Below are 18,840 nucleotides of genomic sequence, written 5' to 3'. Positions count from 1 at the left end.
ACAGTGGGTTAGAAGTGTATTTAACAAGATAAAGTGTTAAAACATTCTTTCCAAGTGCAACGTGAATAATGTAGGGATGCCATGAACTTGTATTGCACACACCTGCTGGAAGAGGAACATGATATGGATCCACAGTGAAGGTTGCTGGCTGATGAGGATAAAACTGGATTTACTGTACAGGCAGTAATGGCCCTTCAGGGGACAGCTGAAGAACAGCTTTGCTACACAGCTTCTAACAGTATCTAGAAATAAATATACAGAATATTAAGATTAACTACATAAAAGACAAAAACCTAACTGTCCATTACCAGTGCAAGGGCATGCATTTCCACTAAGGGGGTATCTAAGTCTGGGTCAACTCCTGCAGCCTTCAGAACAATACTAGGGAAATTTGGTCTCCTGTGCTTTAAATCTTACATAGTCATCATTTACCTTCAAATGCAAAAGGTGCAACACAGTGCACAGTCAGGCTGTTTACCTTCTTATTGCTATCTTCTGCATTTGATACCAATATTTATCTTACCAAAACAGAAAGATCTGACAGAACTGTTCCTTATTGCAAAACAACCAGAGGGGAGCCTGACATCTGTGGGATCCTAGCTGAGACTTTGTGCAGCTAAAATCCGGTGTCTGTAGGGATGGAGGAGTGCATCTCCTAGCTAGGAATGGGCTCATTCAGCCGCTGGTAAAAGCTACAGTACTTCCCATTTGCAGTGGATTCCGCAGAGCCAAAAGGTGCATAAGTCAATTTACAACACTATTGTGCATGTTGCATGTTCTCTGTGCAGGCCATCTTACACGTTAATCACCAAAAATACCACCACTTCAAAGAAGAGCATCAGTGAGTATTCACGCTGTGTGTCACCTCAGGGAGCCGAGTTGCCAGCCCCTGCCCAGCACTGCGAGGACTCCCAGCTGCCGCCCTCTCCCCATCCACCCAGGACGTGTAGCTCCAGAGCTCAGCTCCACCTGAACCTGCCCATGCAGAGATGCTCTGCCTACAGCCTGGTTTCTAAGGGGTCCAGGTCCTACAACTCCCACTTCTTATCAAGCATGTGTACTACACGTCTGCTGGTCATACCAAATTTTTACACACTAAGCCAGGGAGCAGCAGCTTTTGCAGCTATTCTGAGAGGCAAAACCCACGAGGCACAGGAATCATTGCTGCTGCCATGCTGCAAGGCACAACGTGACACACTCAAGTCAGCAAGCCAGTGCAAGGGCAGCAACTGCCAGAGCCCACTGGCCACAGTGCCAGCCCAGCCACAGACTTTGCAGGAGAAAACATATGGAGAAGAAAAGGCACGGAGCTGAGGTCCAACCGGACAGGAGGCTGCAGATGCATGCAGAGTTACACACCGGGAAAGGTGGGTAATCACCTTTGAATGTCTGTTCACAACCACAACTCAGTTTCACCCACTCAACACAGAGGTTTTTCACCGAAAGTGCAGTCTGGCTTACAGTCCCAGCTCTGGGGCACTACAGACAGGCAGAGCGTCTCCAGTTCTCACCACTCTGTTAAATACTGACCATTTATGCCACCTGTGATCATGTCACCTCTTGATAAAAATCCCGCAGTGGTTACATGCAATCTGAAGGTGCCATTTGGGATCAGCTGCTCAGTACAGAGCTATAATGTCACATAATGTTACCTGGCTCTGAACTTCCCATGCTGGTTTTAACTGGAAATGAAGCCCTTGAGATGCACAGTTCCGCTTTTGCAGAATATTGACCTTGAACCCTCATTTTCTGTCTTTGGATGACTACTCAGAATGATAACAGCATGTTAGGGATAACCTATTCAGACTTTTTTATTAACTTCAAATAGTGGTGGTATTTTATAGCCCCTTTAAACAGGAATAAATAGCTATCCAAGGTGAAAGGCATGGAAAACAAGAGACAGAGATCCTTAGATCATGACCATGATGCAAACACAGGAGAGAGCTGTGCCCTGTTTACCCAGCTGGAGAGTTGAATTCGGAAGGGGAGAGGTACAACCTGACACACCAGCTAACCCAGTTTCCCAGCTAAAGGCAGGAATGATAGACAGACAGATGAGCAGCCATGCAGTGGCTGATGAGCCCACTAGATTTATGCACCAAGCCGCTGTTGCTCACCTCTCCTGGGGCCCTAGCCTGCCAGCACCTACAGAACCAGAGCTGAAGTGTTTTCAAAGAGAACAGAGCACGGTGCAGGCTCCTGTGGCATTGGACAGCCACATCTCACCGTGCAGCATCCACAGAATGAATCACCAGTTGAGAAGGCTGACACGGGCCAGCTGCGCAGGCAGCATTACTCAGAGTCTCATTGTATCCTGGTGAGCCCCTGTGTGGTGAAGGTGTAGGAATAAAATGCTGTAAGAAAATATCCTAACAGAGAAAAACTAGTTGTAACTTTTTAGAGAACATGGCTAGGAGGAGACAGTTTAAATAGCATGACCTTCTGAATCTACTGACAATGAAAGCCAAGAACAAGGAAGACAGATATCAGAAGGTCTTTCTGTCCAGCAACAGACCATCTTGAAGTACTTGTTGGTTTTAACATTTTTCATCTATCAGGACATGAAAGCATAGGAGAGAAATGTAATATATTCAGTGTTTCACATAAACCACAGTGTATGAGGAGTGAGTTTACCAGAGGCACGAAAGTCTAGGTCCCTAGAATGAAAGTATCAATGGATCAGATTGTCTCTGAAAATGCAGAAAACTCAAAACTGGGATGTTAGAAGCTGTCAAAGGTGCTATAGAGAATCCAGATGGTTGTTCAGGTGGGAGAAAAAACTTCAGAAGCTGGCAAGTGGAAACCACTCTGATATCCTTTGACAAAGCTGTTTGAAATTGCAGAGTAAAGGAGGGCACCAGTACTAAGCTGGGGCTGCAGAGCTCACTCAGACTCCACTGAGGCACAGAAGGGCTCTGAGATGTAGAGGCACAGGAAGATTAGAGTTAGCAAAAACCAGTAGAGTCACTACATGTGCTGTGGGGAAACACACACAAGCCAAAGCAATGCATAATATTTGGAAATGAGCACAAGAACCAAACCAGATTGTAGCAACCATAAAGCAAGGGATAACAGCAGCACTCCTTCCTCAGAGGAGCCCAGCAACATTACAGCAGATGAAACTTGAATTATCTGGAAACTAATGGAATGTTCATTAATCTTTAATCACAGGCAGGTGCAAAAGCCAAAGTGGGGGCAGAAGGAGCAATAGTGAAAGCAGAAGAAAAGCCACAGGCACTAGGAGGTCAGAGGGTCAGATCAGGCAGTAAGCTTTCTTCCCAGAGAGGGAGTTCATGAACCAAGTCAAAATGATGAGATGAACAGGACTATAAGCATCACCGGAATCACTCCCCACCAAAGAGACAGGAGGAAGGACCTACAACAGTCCTAGCTCCCCTAGCCCATGGGTGAGCCAAAAAGAAAATCCATCAGTATATGTGCCTCTAGAGAGCACATTTAGCAGAAGGCTACTTTGAAGATGATTCTTTTCCTGTAAAACAGCAACGGAAAGAGGAGCTGAAGTGGGGTCGCTGCTCTTGGCTTCACCAAACACACCATAAAGAGAGGCAGCCTCAGTGGTGTTAGGAAATATGGCATTCTTTCCTCCTGTGAAGGCCTGAAAAAATCAATATATTACAGGAGAATGTTGCCTTGAAGGAGGAAAGGATCCACACAAAGTGGTGGCTTGATGGCAAGCATTGGGCATTTGTAGGCCGCTCTTTGAAGAAAACAACATTAATTGTGCACATTGACTAAATCCTGTGGAACTGTAGAAGTGCTGTTTGGATCACGTCAATCAACTAAGCGCAAACATACTCTGAGATCTACAGTGGGATACAGAAGGGGGTGTATGACCATTTGCTTTCAGCAGTAGAAAGCCAGGGCTTAGCTAAGCCAACAAAGATGCAAATGCTGCTAAACTGAGACAATTGAAAGAGGGGAGATTTAGATTAAATATTAGGAAGGAATTATTTGCTATGATGGTAGTGAGACACAGAGAAGCTGTGGCTGCCCCATCCCTGGAAGTATTTAAGGCCAGATTGGATGGGGATTTGAGCAACCTGGTCTAGTGGAAGGCATTCATGCTCCTGGCAAGAGGGTTGGAACTGGATGTTCTTTAAGGTCCCTTCCAACCCAAACCCTTCCATGATTCTATGATGCTCCAAGGAGGCTGCTGGCAGAATGCTCTTCCAACAGCATGGTCCAAACTAAAGACCCCTGTTTTATGCATCATAGATGATAACAAAACTTTAACTTCAGTACACTCCACCAGAAGCAGAGGCTTGGTCTTGGTTCCTGTGTGTGAAAAGTCTAATGGTTCATTATGGGAGATCACTCTTAGCTAAAAGAGACTATAAACCACATACTGCCACTGCAAAAAGGAGCTGGCAGTCAATGCCTTCCTCTTCAGTCAGGATGGCAGTTATTTTTTCAGTTACAAATGTATGAATTGACAAGAAACATGGGAGACGTTTAAAGGCTGCAGGCAAAATTAGAGTGCACTTAGCAACTGTGCAAGGCAGCAGAGTCCAGAGCTAGATTTCTTGTAACCTCCAGTGAGTCCACAGTAAGTCCACATCAATCTGATTATATCCCACCTGGGCAATCTTCCACAGAAGTCAGTGCAGCTGGGAGCAGAAGGCTGCAGAATCCCAGGATACCAGCCCCCAGTTAGCAGTTAAGAGAAAGGATGCCCACTGCTAGGTGGGACTGTGTTTAACGGGACTCTGAAGGAGGTTTCTGAATGCTGTAGAACAAAAAATTGCAAAGGTTATATGGAGACACACAAAACCCTAACAAACTGCTTAGCAAGATGTTGTGGATGACATTGAGAAGAATCCTGAGGCTGATAATACATGCCAAAATAAATGCAATTTCAAGGGCTGGAGTCCATGCTGGCTGAGCAAAAAGTTAGTTCCTGGAAAAAAGTAGCATTCATTTGTCAATACCAACTGAAAAAATGCCTCCTACTCACACACTCTTCAAACCTCTGGCATGAGTGATTACTCATAGCTATTTCTGCATTGATGTGCTGAATTTGGCAATATCTGGTAACAAGCCAAAGTTCACTACGTGTGTTTTTCAGTGGTTTGCAATGAATTATGAGTTTCAACATAGAACAGCTAATCTCAGTTATCCCAAGGTCAGCAGAAAGTGGTATTTAAATAATAAACCTACTCTGATGAAAATTAAGAAGACCCAGATACATATCTAGCACTGTTACACTATATTCTACTCAACTGCAAACCAACACACCGGTACCACAAGAAGCCAAACCTAAGCACTGAATGTTTCTAGAAATGACAATATTACTCTTGTGTTTCCCCACTCGTGGAGCAATTTCAATTCAGTCTATTCACTATATCCTACTGTAGCAGAGTAATAACATTCATCATGGGTTTTGATATTTCTAGTATAATATTGCACTTTTATAATATCCTATTAAAGGATCCCAATGAACCATTATTTAAACCTCAACATGTCCATCACTGTAGGTAATTTTTACTATACCTTGTAAGTTAGAAGTGAGGCATGATCATTTAGGAACAAAGCATGCATGTGACACATACATGTGTGTGCTTGTGCTCAGACATACTCTGAGTGAAAAAAGGTGCTTTTAAAATCATTGCAGTATTTATGAATTGCACAAATTTATTTCATACATAAGTATGAATTACGGATGTAATTAATCAGTACAATACACAGCTTAAGAAGATACATTTTGGGCTTTCCTAAAACACATGTACATAAATCAGGTGAGCTTTAGGTGAGCTATATTGCAGACTTTTTCCAGTCCATCATTGCAAGTTATATAAGATACTGTGAAACAAGCATCAACCTTGTGTAATTCCAATGGATTTCAGAGGAGTTAAAGTACAGAAAATACAACATAGCAAGACCAGTTAACACTGTGAGATTGGAAGGCAGTCATTTCTAGGGAAAACAACTCACTGCGTTTGCACTTGGCAATGCACAGCAACGGACAAAGGGAAATCTGATGGGTGAGCAGGGATCAGGTCTGTAGCTTTAGCGAGGAAAGGGGAGCATACACCAGTTTTTGCTAGGAAGAACAGAAATAAATCACTTGCAGGCTTGGGTTAGCAAAAAAGCTTTGAAGGTGAAAAGAAACCAGTCTCAGCCTAAGAGGGTGGAGACAATGTAGTTCCCTGAATCTCCGTGTAATTCCATGTGTGGAAACACGCAACAACTCACCCTGACTTTATGTGGTAAGGAAAGATTAATGTAGCCTCAAGAAATTTTCAGATTATCAGTAAGGTACAACACACAGGAGAGCCCTGTCAACAGAGCCTACTCGCTCTGCAACAGCTCCCTCGGTACACAGCACATCTCGATGAGTGTTGGTAATCCAATGTTGATTAAAGGTCCTTTTGATATGCTTTAGAGCAGTGAAGTCCAAGTTATGGCAAAGATGGATCTGCAGCTCTTTAAAATAATTGGTCAAAAGTATGTAAGGGAGTGAGGAAGGAAAAAATTAACTAATTTCCCTGAGGACATTCAGTCTATTACATTGGTCGCATTTAAGCTACACATTTACAGATTCTAGAACCATCTTTTTACTTTAAAACCTATTGCCTCTTCTAAATGTGGAAAGCAAATTTGAAGCAGGGTGTTGATGCTGATTTCTATTTCACCGAGTAACCTGTCCCATCTGACCTAAATTAGGAGTTATGGAAACACCATTCCAACCACTAGATCTGTAACTCTAATAGCACTTCCGTACTGCACAGGCCCATAGAGGCTTTGACTGTAGACAAGAAAAAAACCAACCCAAAATGAGACAGATTTTGTCTTATGAGTATTTAGGAGTGCTGGCTCCTGGAGCTGGATGATAGATACTATTGTTTTTTTGGTGCAGGAAAATCCCTTGCACATGTCAACACATCAAAAGATAACACGAGGAGGAAGGGGACAGCTCAGGGACAAGATAATATAACACCAGGTATGTCTTTATTGTGGCACTTATTTAGCATAGACAGGCCTGGGTAAATGCACGCTTTACCCTGGTCTGCACGCCAGTCATTGCCATAGACATGCAGCCACTATATTACTGCCACGAGAAATGAGATTCTTGTGCACCCATGAGTGGCCACACTTTGAATTTCTCAGAGAGAATTATGGCACATTTTGTACGCCTCATCAGTGCTCCCATTTGTGGCATCAGAGAAACCAATTTCTCAGCACTTGGGGTCTCAGCCTGTGACCCCACATGCAGGTGGAAATGTGGGCAGCCTGGATCTACCCCCTACTCAGAGAGAGGCCAGCAAGCTCTGATGCAAACCAAGTCTATTAGGTGAGAAGTCTGGGCATGGGATGAGAGTTTTGTTTAGACTAAGCAGCTGCTCAATTAACTCAGCAAAGGAGAAAAGATATACCCGCTTCATCTGATTAGCAGCAAAGCAGTGTCTGCTGCTGCTGAGTATCTGGTGTAACACACTGCACAGACGGAACAAGTGCTTCTTTTATCCAATTACCATCAATCATCCCTATTGACGAGCACCTAAGAGCAGACCTAAGCCAAGACATTTTAGAGCTCTGTGCACCCCTCCACTCAAGCAGCTCCTCATCACAGCTTCTGCCTGGGCATCGTACCTGGCTGCACCCACATCCTGCTCTCCTGCATCACTGTCAGCAGTGGCTGGTGAAACTTGGGCACACCTTCTCCATAAAGTATGACGAGTTCTCCTCCTTCCTCAGCTTGGCTTTGGCTTGGAAGGAGAGTCCCATTAATACAAGGAAAGGGATTTTAAAAGATGATGAATGTGTGAAATGGAAAGCACAAAACATGACGGAGTCACCAAATGCCCCAAAGGGCCAGGACTGATCAAGGTCCCAGGAAAGGCTCCCCCAATCAATAAACATTTCTCATCGCATCTGTTGGCAAGTGTCAAACTTCTAGCAAGAGAATCAGCAACAACTTGTTTTTCCAACAGGAAACAAGAGAATATATGTTGCAGTTTTAAAGTTCACTACTAAGTGGTTGTGCCTGGGGAAAAGAACAAAAAATATACACAGAAGAATGTCAGTAGCGTTGTTAATTGTTGTTTATTCCAATTTAATATGCTGGGCTAAAACTGGAGGTTCATAGGCAAGTAGGTCCAGAGCCACTGGTTCTGGGAACAATTAATGCATTATTTGATTTACATTGGTAAACCTTTACTATTAAATAAAATCTGTTAATAGGAGTAAAAGTATGCTCATAAATTTCCTGAACAGAATCAAACCCAGCCATAAACATGAAAGCAGGGAATAAGAAATGGATGCAACTTTTTAAATTTCAGTTTTAAGCCTTTTCCAGCTTCCTCAGTTTCCTTTGCCTGATCTCTTCATTTTGGATTACAAACAAGTGTGCAAACAATACATATGTTTATAGGAGAAAAGGGTAATTTTTAAAGCAACCAACTTCAGGAAATGCTGGTTTAAATTTTTTTAACACTACTAGCTTTGCATGCGTGCCATAACTCAGCCTGACAGATTGCACCTCCAGTAAGTTACCAAAAAATACATGGAGAAGGCATAAATGTAATGGGTTCTGGTCAGCCACCACAATGCACTCAATACAGAGTCCAAATCTGAGCGGCAAAGGCTACATTTGAGAACGTACAAGTCAGCTTAACTTTATAAAACCTTTTAGCTTCCTTCCCTTTACTATCAGGGCAATGAAAAGCCTACGTCATGTGGGAAGATACAACAGGAAATTATCTCTGCCACACTGTCCCATCTTCAGTATCAAAAGTGCATTTACGTTTCTGCTGCCTCTACTGGTGACAGACACGCAAAGAACCCATAAGGTGTTCGCAGGAAAGTGGGATCCTGAGAAAATACCCTGGTCCTGCTGGTGCCTGGCTCCCTTGTCCCAGCCGCATCCTTCAGCTGCCTCTGCCCAGCACCCGCAGCCTGGCTCACCTTGCCTGCACAGCGGGGTGAGGAGGAGGGACACAGGAGGAACCATTAAGTCAATCTTGGTCACACTCAGAAGCTCAGAAGTCAGAGTCCTCTGGCTTCGCTTTTCCCCCATAAGGGTGATAACACCACCCCACCAGGATTCTCCCAGCTACCAGGTAAAGCGCATCTGGAGACCAGCCTGTTTAAATTGATGTTTCCAGATTAGGTGTAAAACACACATGATTTCCTATTATCACATACGTGAGGGAAGCAAGTTATGAGTGTGTTCATGTTCCTATTACTCTCCCAGTTGCACTGGGAGTTTCTCCATGGTCTAACGACACAGATCACCATGAGCGCAATGGCCATCCTGTGAGTTAGCACTTCCATTCTCACTGCCTTCCCTCACATTTGGGATGCATTTGAAATACCAGTCCTGTAGAATAAAATGCCAACTAATATTTTCTTTTGGCTGAGCAGCAGCAGAGTTGATCTCTGGAAATGCTGGCCTGAACCTATGTGACTTTGTGATCCCACTGAAGAACCAGAGGTCCATCTGTTCCAAATCAACATTTGGCTTATGGAATGCTGGAATTTATCAGACCGGTGCAGGGGCGAGCACAGCAGGGGAGCAATGAACTTTTCCATCTACACCGTCATATGGTACCGATTATCTCTCAGTACAGCATAAAACATAACAACAACCAGATCTAGGGCCAGCGTACTGCAACCTGTTTCCCCTGCCGCCACCTCCTCTTTCAGCATGCTATTAATCCCACAAAATGTTTGCTGTTTGTTTCCTCCTGTAGGACACCAAGGAGCCAGGAGTGACTCACTACTATAAAATAGTTATTTTTCATTGGATGGCATTGCATTTTGATTGTGGCTTCAGTGCCTAAGGATTGAATGATCTCCCTGTGCTCTGTCCTTCTAAAAAGGCGGCTAGGCAGGCTGGAGGTGTGCAAATCCTTCACAGCATCCTCTACATGCGGTTATTATAAAATGCTTTCTTTCTAGCATCTTGCTTGACACTCAGTGCTCTGAGCGGTAGGCATTAATGGTGGCAGGTTTATCCCATTTATCCAAAGAGCAAGTAGAACTAGAGTGGAAAACAAGGACCTGCCCTCAAATTATAACCAAATCCAGCAGCTGTACAGGCTTGTGTCTGGGAACCATCTGACATCAGCCACTCCCAGAGGCAGAATACACATGCCCATGCATTTTATCCACCATCCTTGCGTATCTGGGAAACAAGAATAAGTCATCCAACATGCACAAGACCTAAAAATTGCCCCATGCAGCGGTAATTGGGTTACACTCTTTTGAGAATGGGTTCAGGTTCCAGCTGGATGTTGTGGCACTCCCGAAGCCAACTCTGGCAGGTCATAACACCACTAATGAGTAATACAGGAATGCCATCTTTCACCTAAGCCTTTCAAAGCAACCTCCTCAAACCACTGCCAGCCCTATCTCCCTGGAATGGTACATTGAGACCTAGAAAAGCGGAAAGGCTAAAAGACTTTTCAGAGAGCACCTATTGAGGCCAGTGGAGAAACTGCAAATGCCACGTGGGAATCTTGAGCACAGTCTCTTGCTCTTAACCACTGGGACCCCAAAACAGTGGAACTCCTACCCAGTGTATACTGAAAAGCAATAACCAAACTCAGGAGTGTTCGGGAAATCATAGCTGCACAAGACTGAGCCACTGCTATCTGTAAAACCCTGGAGGTACTGATAAGACGTAAGATCACAAACTGTCTGGAAAAATATGGGCAGATGAAAACTGTTTGCTTAGCTCTGTGAAATCTAAAGCATCTCACAAACATGGTGGCTTTCTTTTTTATTTTTTTTTGAGGGAAAGATCCACAGGATTAAGAGGATTAAAGTGATGAACATGACATAAAAGAATGCCTCAAATTGTTAAGGTATGGCAGAGACGGGAATCTGGGCAAAGTGGTTCAAACTAAGCAGGAAGTGAACCAAACCATCAGCCCCAAACTGAAATAAACAGAAATAAATGGATTTTTGTGGTTTGGAATGCCTCCTTTCTGCCTCAGTTTAAATCCCCTCTCTGGCTGCAGTGCTAGTTCCAAGAGACACACGTATGCGTATACACACACGCATCTGGTAAGCTGTTGTAGCTTGTCTGTTCTTCAAAATGCCCTCAACTTAGACATTTTCTTAGTAAAAGACATTTTGGCTAACAGCCCAGCCTTAACCCTGCTTCTGCTGTAGGATCATCACCCAGTGCATAACTCTTCTCTGCCTGAAGCCAAAAATAGTAAATACTAAGTCAGATAAGAGAGCTGAGGCCATGTCAATTTCTCAATGTGTATAGAAGACATCTTCAGACTGTCACAGACAGATCATGGATCCACCCTTGCAGTTCTTAATCCCTTCACAGCTGTAAAACCTAACACTTAAGTTAATAATGCATAAATTTTGACACACGGCATAATTCAAATGAACTTATAAGACAACAAGAAGACTGATAAAACACACCCCGTAAAGCAAAAATATTTTGTGAGGGTAAGACCTACACAGCAATGTCTGACTCAACAGCAAAAAAGAAAGTTTACAAATCACAGACAATGTTACGGAGCCGAGGATGCAACCAAAGGCATGCAGGGGACCTGGTAATCAGATCTGCCCCCCTTACCCGCACTCAGAGTCAAGAGTGCCTGTGACATTGCGAGTTGTAATACCTTGGTTAAGAAAACAAATTTTCTCAAGTTTTGTCTTTTCAAGGGATGTTCAAATAGCAATTCGGATTTGAGTCAGAAAGCCCCACCAGGACCTTATCCTGGTAGTAGCTTGCAGAGGGCAAGTAAGAGAGCTCTAAGTAAGGAGTGCAAGAACAGAACAAGCACACACCAGTAACTTCCCTCGTGGTACCTCCATCCATGGTTCCGGCATTTCCAGAGTTGGGTGATATTATTTTGATAACTCTTGAATGGCTCTGATCCCTGAATTTACCTAACCACTCTTGAAAAAAGGTACCCTTTGAACATACTTATGTACTGTAGCAATCAGCTCTTCCATTTAATTACATGTATATAATTATGTGTTAAGAGGTGCCTGTTTTGTGTATTTTGAATTGGCTTCCTGACAACTTCATTACATGCTCTCTAGTACTTGTATTAGGATAGACAGTGAGCCACCACTCACAATTAATCTTCTCAGTCCTTCAAGATATTGCAAATCTTCGTCAGCTGTCTCTTTTCTGGACTGCGGAGTCCAAGGCCATTCTTCATATGGAGGCCCCTGAGTATCCTCATACTCCTGCTTACTAGTCTCATTTGTTCTTCAAGATTCAGGCTCCACTTAATGCAGACAATGCTATAATGATGTCATTTGATGTATCTAATTCTCTTAATAATTCTTCTCTTGCTTTTTTCCCCCCAGCTACTGAGAACTGAACTGAATGTCCTCTGTCCTTCTGCAAGGGAGTGACTCCATATTTGGAAAACCTTCAGCAACCTTTTGCTTTCACTCCTACTGTTCTTGGTATCAGTGACGCCATATCTGGCATGGGCTGTACACACTAATTCCGGATGTACCCAAAGGCATGCAAACACCTTCTGTTCTCACCAGTGCGTCATCACAGCATCCTTTTGAGGGTGCCATCCAGTCTCACTTTCAAGCAATAAAGCTTTCCTCATATTTACAGACAGTCTGCCCAGAGGCTGGACATCATCGTCATTAGAAATGCAAGCAGGGGTTTGAATTCTGTTTAAGTAAACAGAATTTGACCCATTTATTACATAGAAATTCTTACAACTGACGTTAATGGTCTGTTGACCTGTGTGTGAGCCACCACTTGAAAGTCCAAGAAAAGCATGACCAACAAAAGGGTATGTGGGGAAATTTTCACCCTCCGTTATTAGCATACTGCAGGGCTATATTCTTGCAACACATTTTGCCACTATTTCAAGTACTCTGTTTCATGGGAGAGTGCTCTTAAGTGCATATCTTTTAATATTTCACATGGTTTACATATTAAATTTCCAGTTCAACAAACTATATAAGCAATGCAAAATTAGCCAACTATGTATATTAATATTTTCTAGAATTATGTTACTATTTTCTAAATATCCTATTTGAGAAGTAAGCCCTACACATTTGAATAGGCCTTTAGAGTGTGCAGGAATCACAGGAGTCCAATAACTGAAAATTTTTATGGGGTGATTTATTTAATATCTGAAATATTAACAAAGCTATCCCCCTGAGTAATGAGCCAGATTTCTTCAACATATTTAGAATGAGTCACATAAATCTCCTGATCTGCACATGTGTCCCTACTCAAAGAATTTCCCTAAGAATGCTAGTCGAGGATTTTCAGGAAATTACAATAGTTTGAATGAATTTAGAAATAGTCACATGCTTAGAACATATCATAATAAGTACTTCAGAAAGGAAACTGAGCAATGCATTTAGAAATATTGAACTTACTGCATTTGATTAATGCAAGGTCATAGCACTCAGCACTTGAAAAGCCAACTTGTTCACTCTCATGTTTCCACTGCAACTTTACAGAATAAAAGCTTTATCATTAATTGTGTCAAATAACTATTTCAAGCAGTAAATGTCAAATTTAAGATATTTAGAAAACTATTCAGAAACATAAGCTTTTAAAATACAGTTATATCCCTTTTATGGGTAGAAACTGCTTTTCAACTTCTTGACCACAGAAGTTTTTTTATCTTTTAAAGTTATTTTATCCACAGAAGTTGATATCTGATAGATCTGAAGTTCTGTAGTATTAGAAGATGAGGTGTTTGGTAGCTGTAAATCAATTTGATTTATGGAGTCACCTACTCTTTGGAATCAACATGGTCCATTGAAGGGCTGAGCTGTGAATAGTTCACAGCCACCAGCAAGTGGTTAGGTGCATGCAAAACCATGTAAATAAGAGTCTCACAAACCAACTCAAAGTATTTACTTCAAAGAGAAGTATCAAAGACCCATCAAGCAGTGCATTGCCCACCTCCCCCGCAGTCTCATAAACCCAGCTTTCTCGCCCTTGAAAACAAATGCCACCCCTGATGAAAGCAGAAAACATTAAACAACCCCAGGGAGGTGGTGAGATAGGATCCAACCCGACGCACTGGGGATCTCATTCTGTTGTGCCCCCAAGGAGCTTTATGTCTAGACTCGAATGTGCTGACCTGAGGGTCCTGATTTGATGATATCATGATAATGAGGAAGGAGACACAGATCTGCTCTACACTAGCCCAGCAGGCCAAGAAGGAGGCTTAAATATTAGCATGTGCTTATCCATACACCTGTGTGGCCAAGTACAACTGTGGCACACACAGTCTGTGGTACTTGACTCTCCACAACTGTTCACACAGCTCCATAACTTAGAGCCTGGAGCCGGGTGACATTCCCCTTGATTTTCTGCCCTACAGACATGTCCAGAGGCATTGCCATCCCTAGCCAACAGCAACATCTCTTCAGCTCAGTGTGACAGTTCCTGCCCTTTTCCAGAGTGCTTGGGGTTTGTTCCCTATGGCAGCCAAAAGGTATATCCCTGAAGGAAAACAACAACAGTCCTGGAAGATTTCAAAACACTGCAGTTTGGGAATGACACTGTTTTATAAAACTAATGTTCTTCTCCATCCATGAGCTCTGTGCTAGAGGGTCTTGCTACCCATTTGCTTGGACCTTGACAGGACTTTCAGCATAGTGTTAAAGTTCTCGTAACTGGGAAGGCTTGGAGCTCTTACCTTCAACAACACACTGATCAGGGATAGGAATTTTTCTCCCCATCTCTGTGACATACGCTTTCACTTTACCCAGGTTTTCCTTCAAGTGTAAGTAGAGCTTATCCTGGTATTCCTTGGGGCTCATCACTGCCTCTGTGCTTCCTTCGAGGGCCTTTTCTTTAGGAGAGTCTGGCAAATTTGCTGATTCCACGTAATCGATACTTTGGTGTGAAACCAAAGAGTTTCCCAGTTGCATTGCTTCAGTATCAACACTGAAAGGCAATTTGTCATTTTCTTGGCTAATGTAGATCTCGGAGAAGGAGATACCAGCAGTTATCTCCCCATTGTCCTCGTCCAGCCCACATTCTGTGTTTACGCCCTTCATGCGGACTGCATGCAAAGCGAGGCTTTTGGACCTGGAAGGTGATAAAGGAAAGGACAAATGTTTTGGAGTAGAGGTCAGACACAAAAATCACCCAGACACATGCTCTTCTGAGTTACCTCTGTGCAGCTGGCTCAGACAGCTGAGCGTGGGGCTCACTTAGCCAGAAGCAAGTATCTTTTGGTAGATATGCATTTCAAAAGCAAAATCCAAGCCACAGCTTTAATAAGCAAATGAAACTAAATAATATCTGTATATCACAACATCTGCATGCCATGGAGGAAGATAGTTAGCCTATGCGCAAGAAACTTATAACCCCAGGACTGGAATATACGTATTGTTGAGCACATCATAAAAATACCATCCAGTGCCATTTAACTGAACCAAGATTCAGCTTCCAGTTCTTCATTGCCCATACCTATATGCTGAGGATGAAGTTAAGCCTCTGTAAGAATAAAAAGGGTAGAAGTGAAGTGGCTGAAAAGGCAAATACCGGAGCAGGAAGAGAAAAGCTCTGCTGCGAAGCTGCAGTGCAGAGGCAACTTAAAGACACTGCGGGTGCATGTTGCTGTCTGAGCTGCTATCTAACCCAGGGTCCCAGAAGAGTCGTACTCATCTCACGGCATACAGGCAAAACTTCATTCAAACATTTGATACTTATTGATAGCAATAATACTCAAGAAAAGTTTCCATATTTTCCTTTCTAGTAATATCTGTATGCAAACATTTTCCCATCCCCTGTACTGGTGTAGGGCACAAGAGATTAAATAAATAATTCAGGAAAGCTTTATCTAGCCTTTGAATTCATGAGTATGAGACTTAGTTAAAATTAGAATTACGATGCCCAAAGGCATCAAGTGGGACAAATACTCAACGTTTGCATAAAGTTTTATTGCAAAACTAATAAACTTATATTCATGAAAAGCACACACACATTTTACAGAGCCATACCTGTTAAATCTCATATCCTTCCTTTCTTCTTTAGAAACCTGGCCTAAACTGTATCTCCGCACTGAGCCAGGAGTACCGTTGTCGACATTTATTTTCTCTTCAAAAGCCTGTATTTTAACTTGAAGCTTTTCATCCTCTTCACTTCCATTCATAACAGATTTTAAATCATCCACTGGTGCAGGAGATTCTGTTTCAGTATCGTTTTCCATCCTAAGGAAGTAGAAAGCAGAGATTTAACTCTGGCACACTGTGTTCATAGTGATGCTGATGCTGCATTTCTGCCTGTGACCTTTATTATGTTTCTGGTAAAATAATTATGTTTCAGCAGAGATTCTCCTAGAGGTTGATTAATCATTTCCAAAAGCATCTTCTGAATCAATGTCTCTGTCAGATGGATCAGAAACATTAAACATCTCTGACAGTACCAGAAAAGAACCTGTATGTGCTGTATCTGCATAAGCAAAACCACGCTCTTTACCCTGTGGTCCCATAGCGAAAAGTTTTTCAATTGAATTTAAACCATTCTCTCTAGCTTGCTAAACAGCAACTTACTACATTATTTTAATAAACTTGAAGTCAAGCTAATTGCAGAGTTTATACAAGCCTGTGGTTTTAAAAGTTTGACAAAAGTACATGCAGTTCCTACTGAATTATTGTATTCTGAGTAAGAAAAACATCTCTCAAAACTCAGCACAAGTACAGAAACAGGCTCAATAAAAGTTCTAAGCAATGTGACTGAAGTTCAGCAAAAGAGAAAACAACAAGTTAAAATGAACTTAGTAGGACTGCAGGACAAGCTGTTTTATTTTAAAGTTGACTGTTACGTTAGCTTTGAAATACAATCTTTTAACACAAAATTTTGGAGCCTAAAGGATGCAGGGATGGACACTTCATTAGGGACTGTAGTGATAGGACAAGGGGTAACGGGTTAAAACTTAAACAGGGGAAGTTTAGATTGGATATAAGGAGGAAGTTCTTTGGTGTAAGAGTGGTGAAGCACTGGAATGGGTTGCCCAGGGAAGCTGTGAATGCTCCATCCCTGGCGGTGTTCAAGGCCAGGTAGGACAGAGCCTTGGGTAGCATGGTTTAGTGTAAGGTGTCCCTGCCCATGGCAGGGGGTTGGAACTAGATGATCTGGAGGTCCTTTCCAACCTTAACTAGTCTACAATTCTATAATTTGAAGATAACTTTAAAATAAATTTAAGGGAAGCTGTTAATCTTAAGGAACAAAAAGAAATCTGCTGTCAGATATAGTGCTGTTAAAAATTTGCTTTCTAGCCATTAAAATGTCTTTTGATCAGTGAAAAATACTGTCTTTGCTGGAGGCCCAGCCATGGTGCTGCAGGGGCAGTAATCGCTACTGCCAAAGCCACAGGGCACAGCAGAAGCCCTCTGCAGAAGGATCCCAGGGTGACAGACCCACCACCTCTTACCAGGGCAAGGGCAGGCACACCAGTGTTGTACCCTATTCCAAGTGCAGCCTTTTCTGTGCCCAAATCCAGGTTTCCTAGGTTAAGGTTTTCAGTCTGACTGCCGGATTCCCCAAAACTGAGCTTCTGAAAATGGAGTTTGCTGGTAGGATCCAATACAGCTCACAGCCCACAGTGAGACTCGGCTTCTCCAAATATTGACCCATTTGCCAGAGACCTAACCCTTGGATATCTGTATTCTTCTTTGAAGATGCTGCTTGGTCTTTATGCAACACCAGGACTGAATATCTTGGGGCACCAACAGCACATGTGGCAAAACCACTGTTGCTTCTTCCCCTCTTCTTCAGGCAGGTGCCTTCTGTTGGGGATTTCCATGTTTCCATCTTACTCCTGCAACTATGGAGTAAACTGGACCAAAAAATCATGAAGACAGTACGAAGACAATTGGAAATCTCAGGGAATTAAGGGGTATTTGACAGTATTTACTTTTTAAATTCTACCCACAGCTCTTTAGAGCTCATTTTACTTCTGACCATTTCTTTGTGTTTGTTTGTTTGTTTGCTTGTTTGGTGGCGGTTGTTTTTTTCCCTGATGAGGAAACATCTGAATAGCTGAATCTGTAAAATACGGATATGGAAAGCCACAAATAAGAGTTTTAACACAGCCTTTCAAAGCAGCAGAGTCTCAACGTGTCATGCTCACAGTTGGGAAGCCTATTAAAAACTCCCAAATACGGCAAATTACCAATTGAGGAAACAAAAAAGCATGCTAAAAAAACCCCAAAACCAAAGTCACAAATCCTGCATCACAAAATGCGCTTTTTCATTGGTTTTGATAAAGGCAGCTCAGGATGTTTCTCAGAGGAGTTGGTAAGTTTTGTCTTGTTTTTAATTTAGGCAAGATCTCAGAAGATATTAACAGTGCAGAACACTGAAAAAAATATTCTTCTGTAATTAAGACCCACGGTTTGACCTTTACTAACGAATCTGTCTGGAGATCTGGAACAAGATTTAATTCGTTAGAAAGCTGTCACTCCAAGATTACTCCTAACGCTGCTCCATTGTGGGAACTATGTGCTAAGAAAAATGTCTTGTTGTGTATGTAAATACATAAAAAGCCCTCTGGCCCCAAGGAGGGGACTGATGGGCTGATGTGGTTTTTGAATGACAGACCCAAACCAGCAAGCCCTGATGATGTTTGGAAATAAAAATGGCCTTTTACAACAGCATGTTTTTGTCCATCATTCTCCTGTTGAACTCTGGTGTCTTTCTGAAGGAAATACAGGAAAATCCTTCTCCTAAAGAAACACATTGATGAACCCTATTTGCCATACGTGAAGCAGCAGTAAGTTAGTGCATAGAAGGCTCATTGTTGCCTGGTGTTCCTCAAGCCACTACCTTGGTTTTGGCCTGGTTGTTCCCTGCTGTTTCAGGGCAACTGCAAGCACTATATGAGGAAGTCAGAG

At 42.6% G+C, this 18,840-nt stretch overlaps 1 protein-coding gene across 3 annotated transcripts in view; it reads right to left on the bottom strand.

The window, feature by feature from the left end:
• The window catches only part of VEPH1 (ventricular zone expressed PH domain containing 1), a 98,202-nt gene that overhangs the window by 24,179 nt on the left and 55,183 nt on the right, over positions 1-18,840 (bottom strand). For all 3 annotated transcript variants that reach the window (XM_065674700.1, XM_065674699.1, XM_065674701.1), the window contains 3 exons: positions 15,946-16,155; positions 14,634-15,028; positions 103-242 (listed from right to left, as the gene is read on the bottom strand). In XM_065674700.1, the coding sequence (XP_065530772.1) occupies positions 103-242; positions 14,634-15,028; positions 15,946-16,155 (745 nt within the window). The remainder of the gene's footprint in view (positions 1-102; positions 243-14,633; positions 15,029-15,945; positions 16,156-18,840) is intronic.

This window comes from Lathamus discolor, chromosome 3 (assembly GCF_037157495.1).
Source record: "Lathamus discolor isolate bLatDis1 chromosome 3, bLatDis1.hap1, whole genome shotgun sequence".
Classification (NCBI taxonomy): domain Eukaryota; kingdom Metazoa; phylum Chordata; class Aves; order Psittaciformes; family Psittacidae; genus Lathamus; species Lathamus discolor.
The sequence above is the reverse complement of the archived record's forward strand: the minus strand, read 5'-3'. Positions and strand labels throughout refer to the sequence as shown.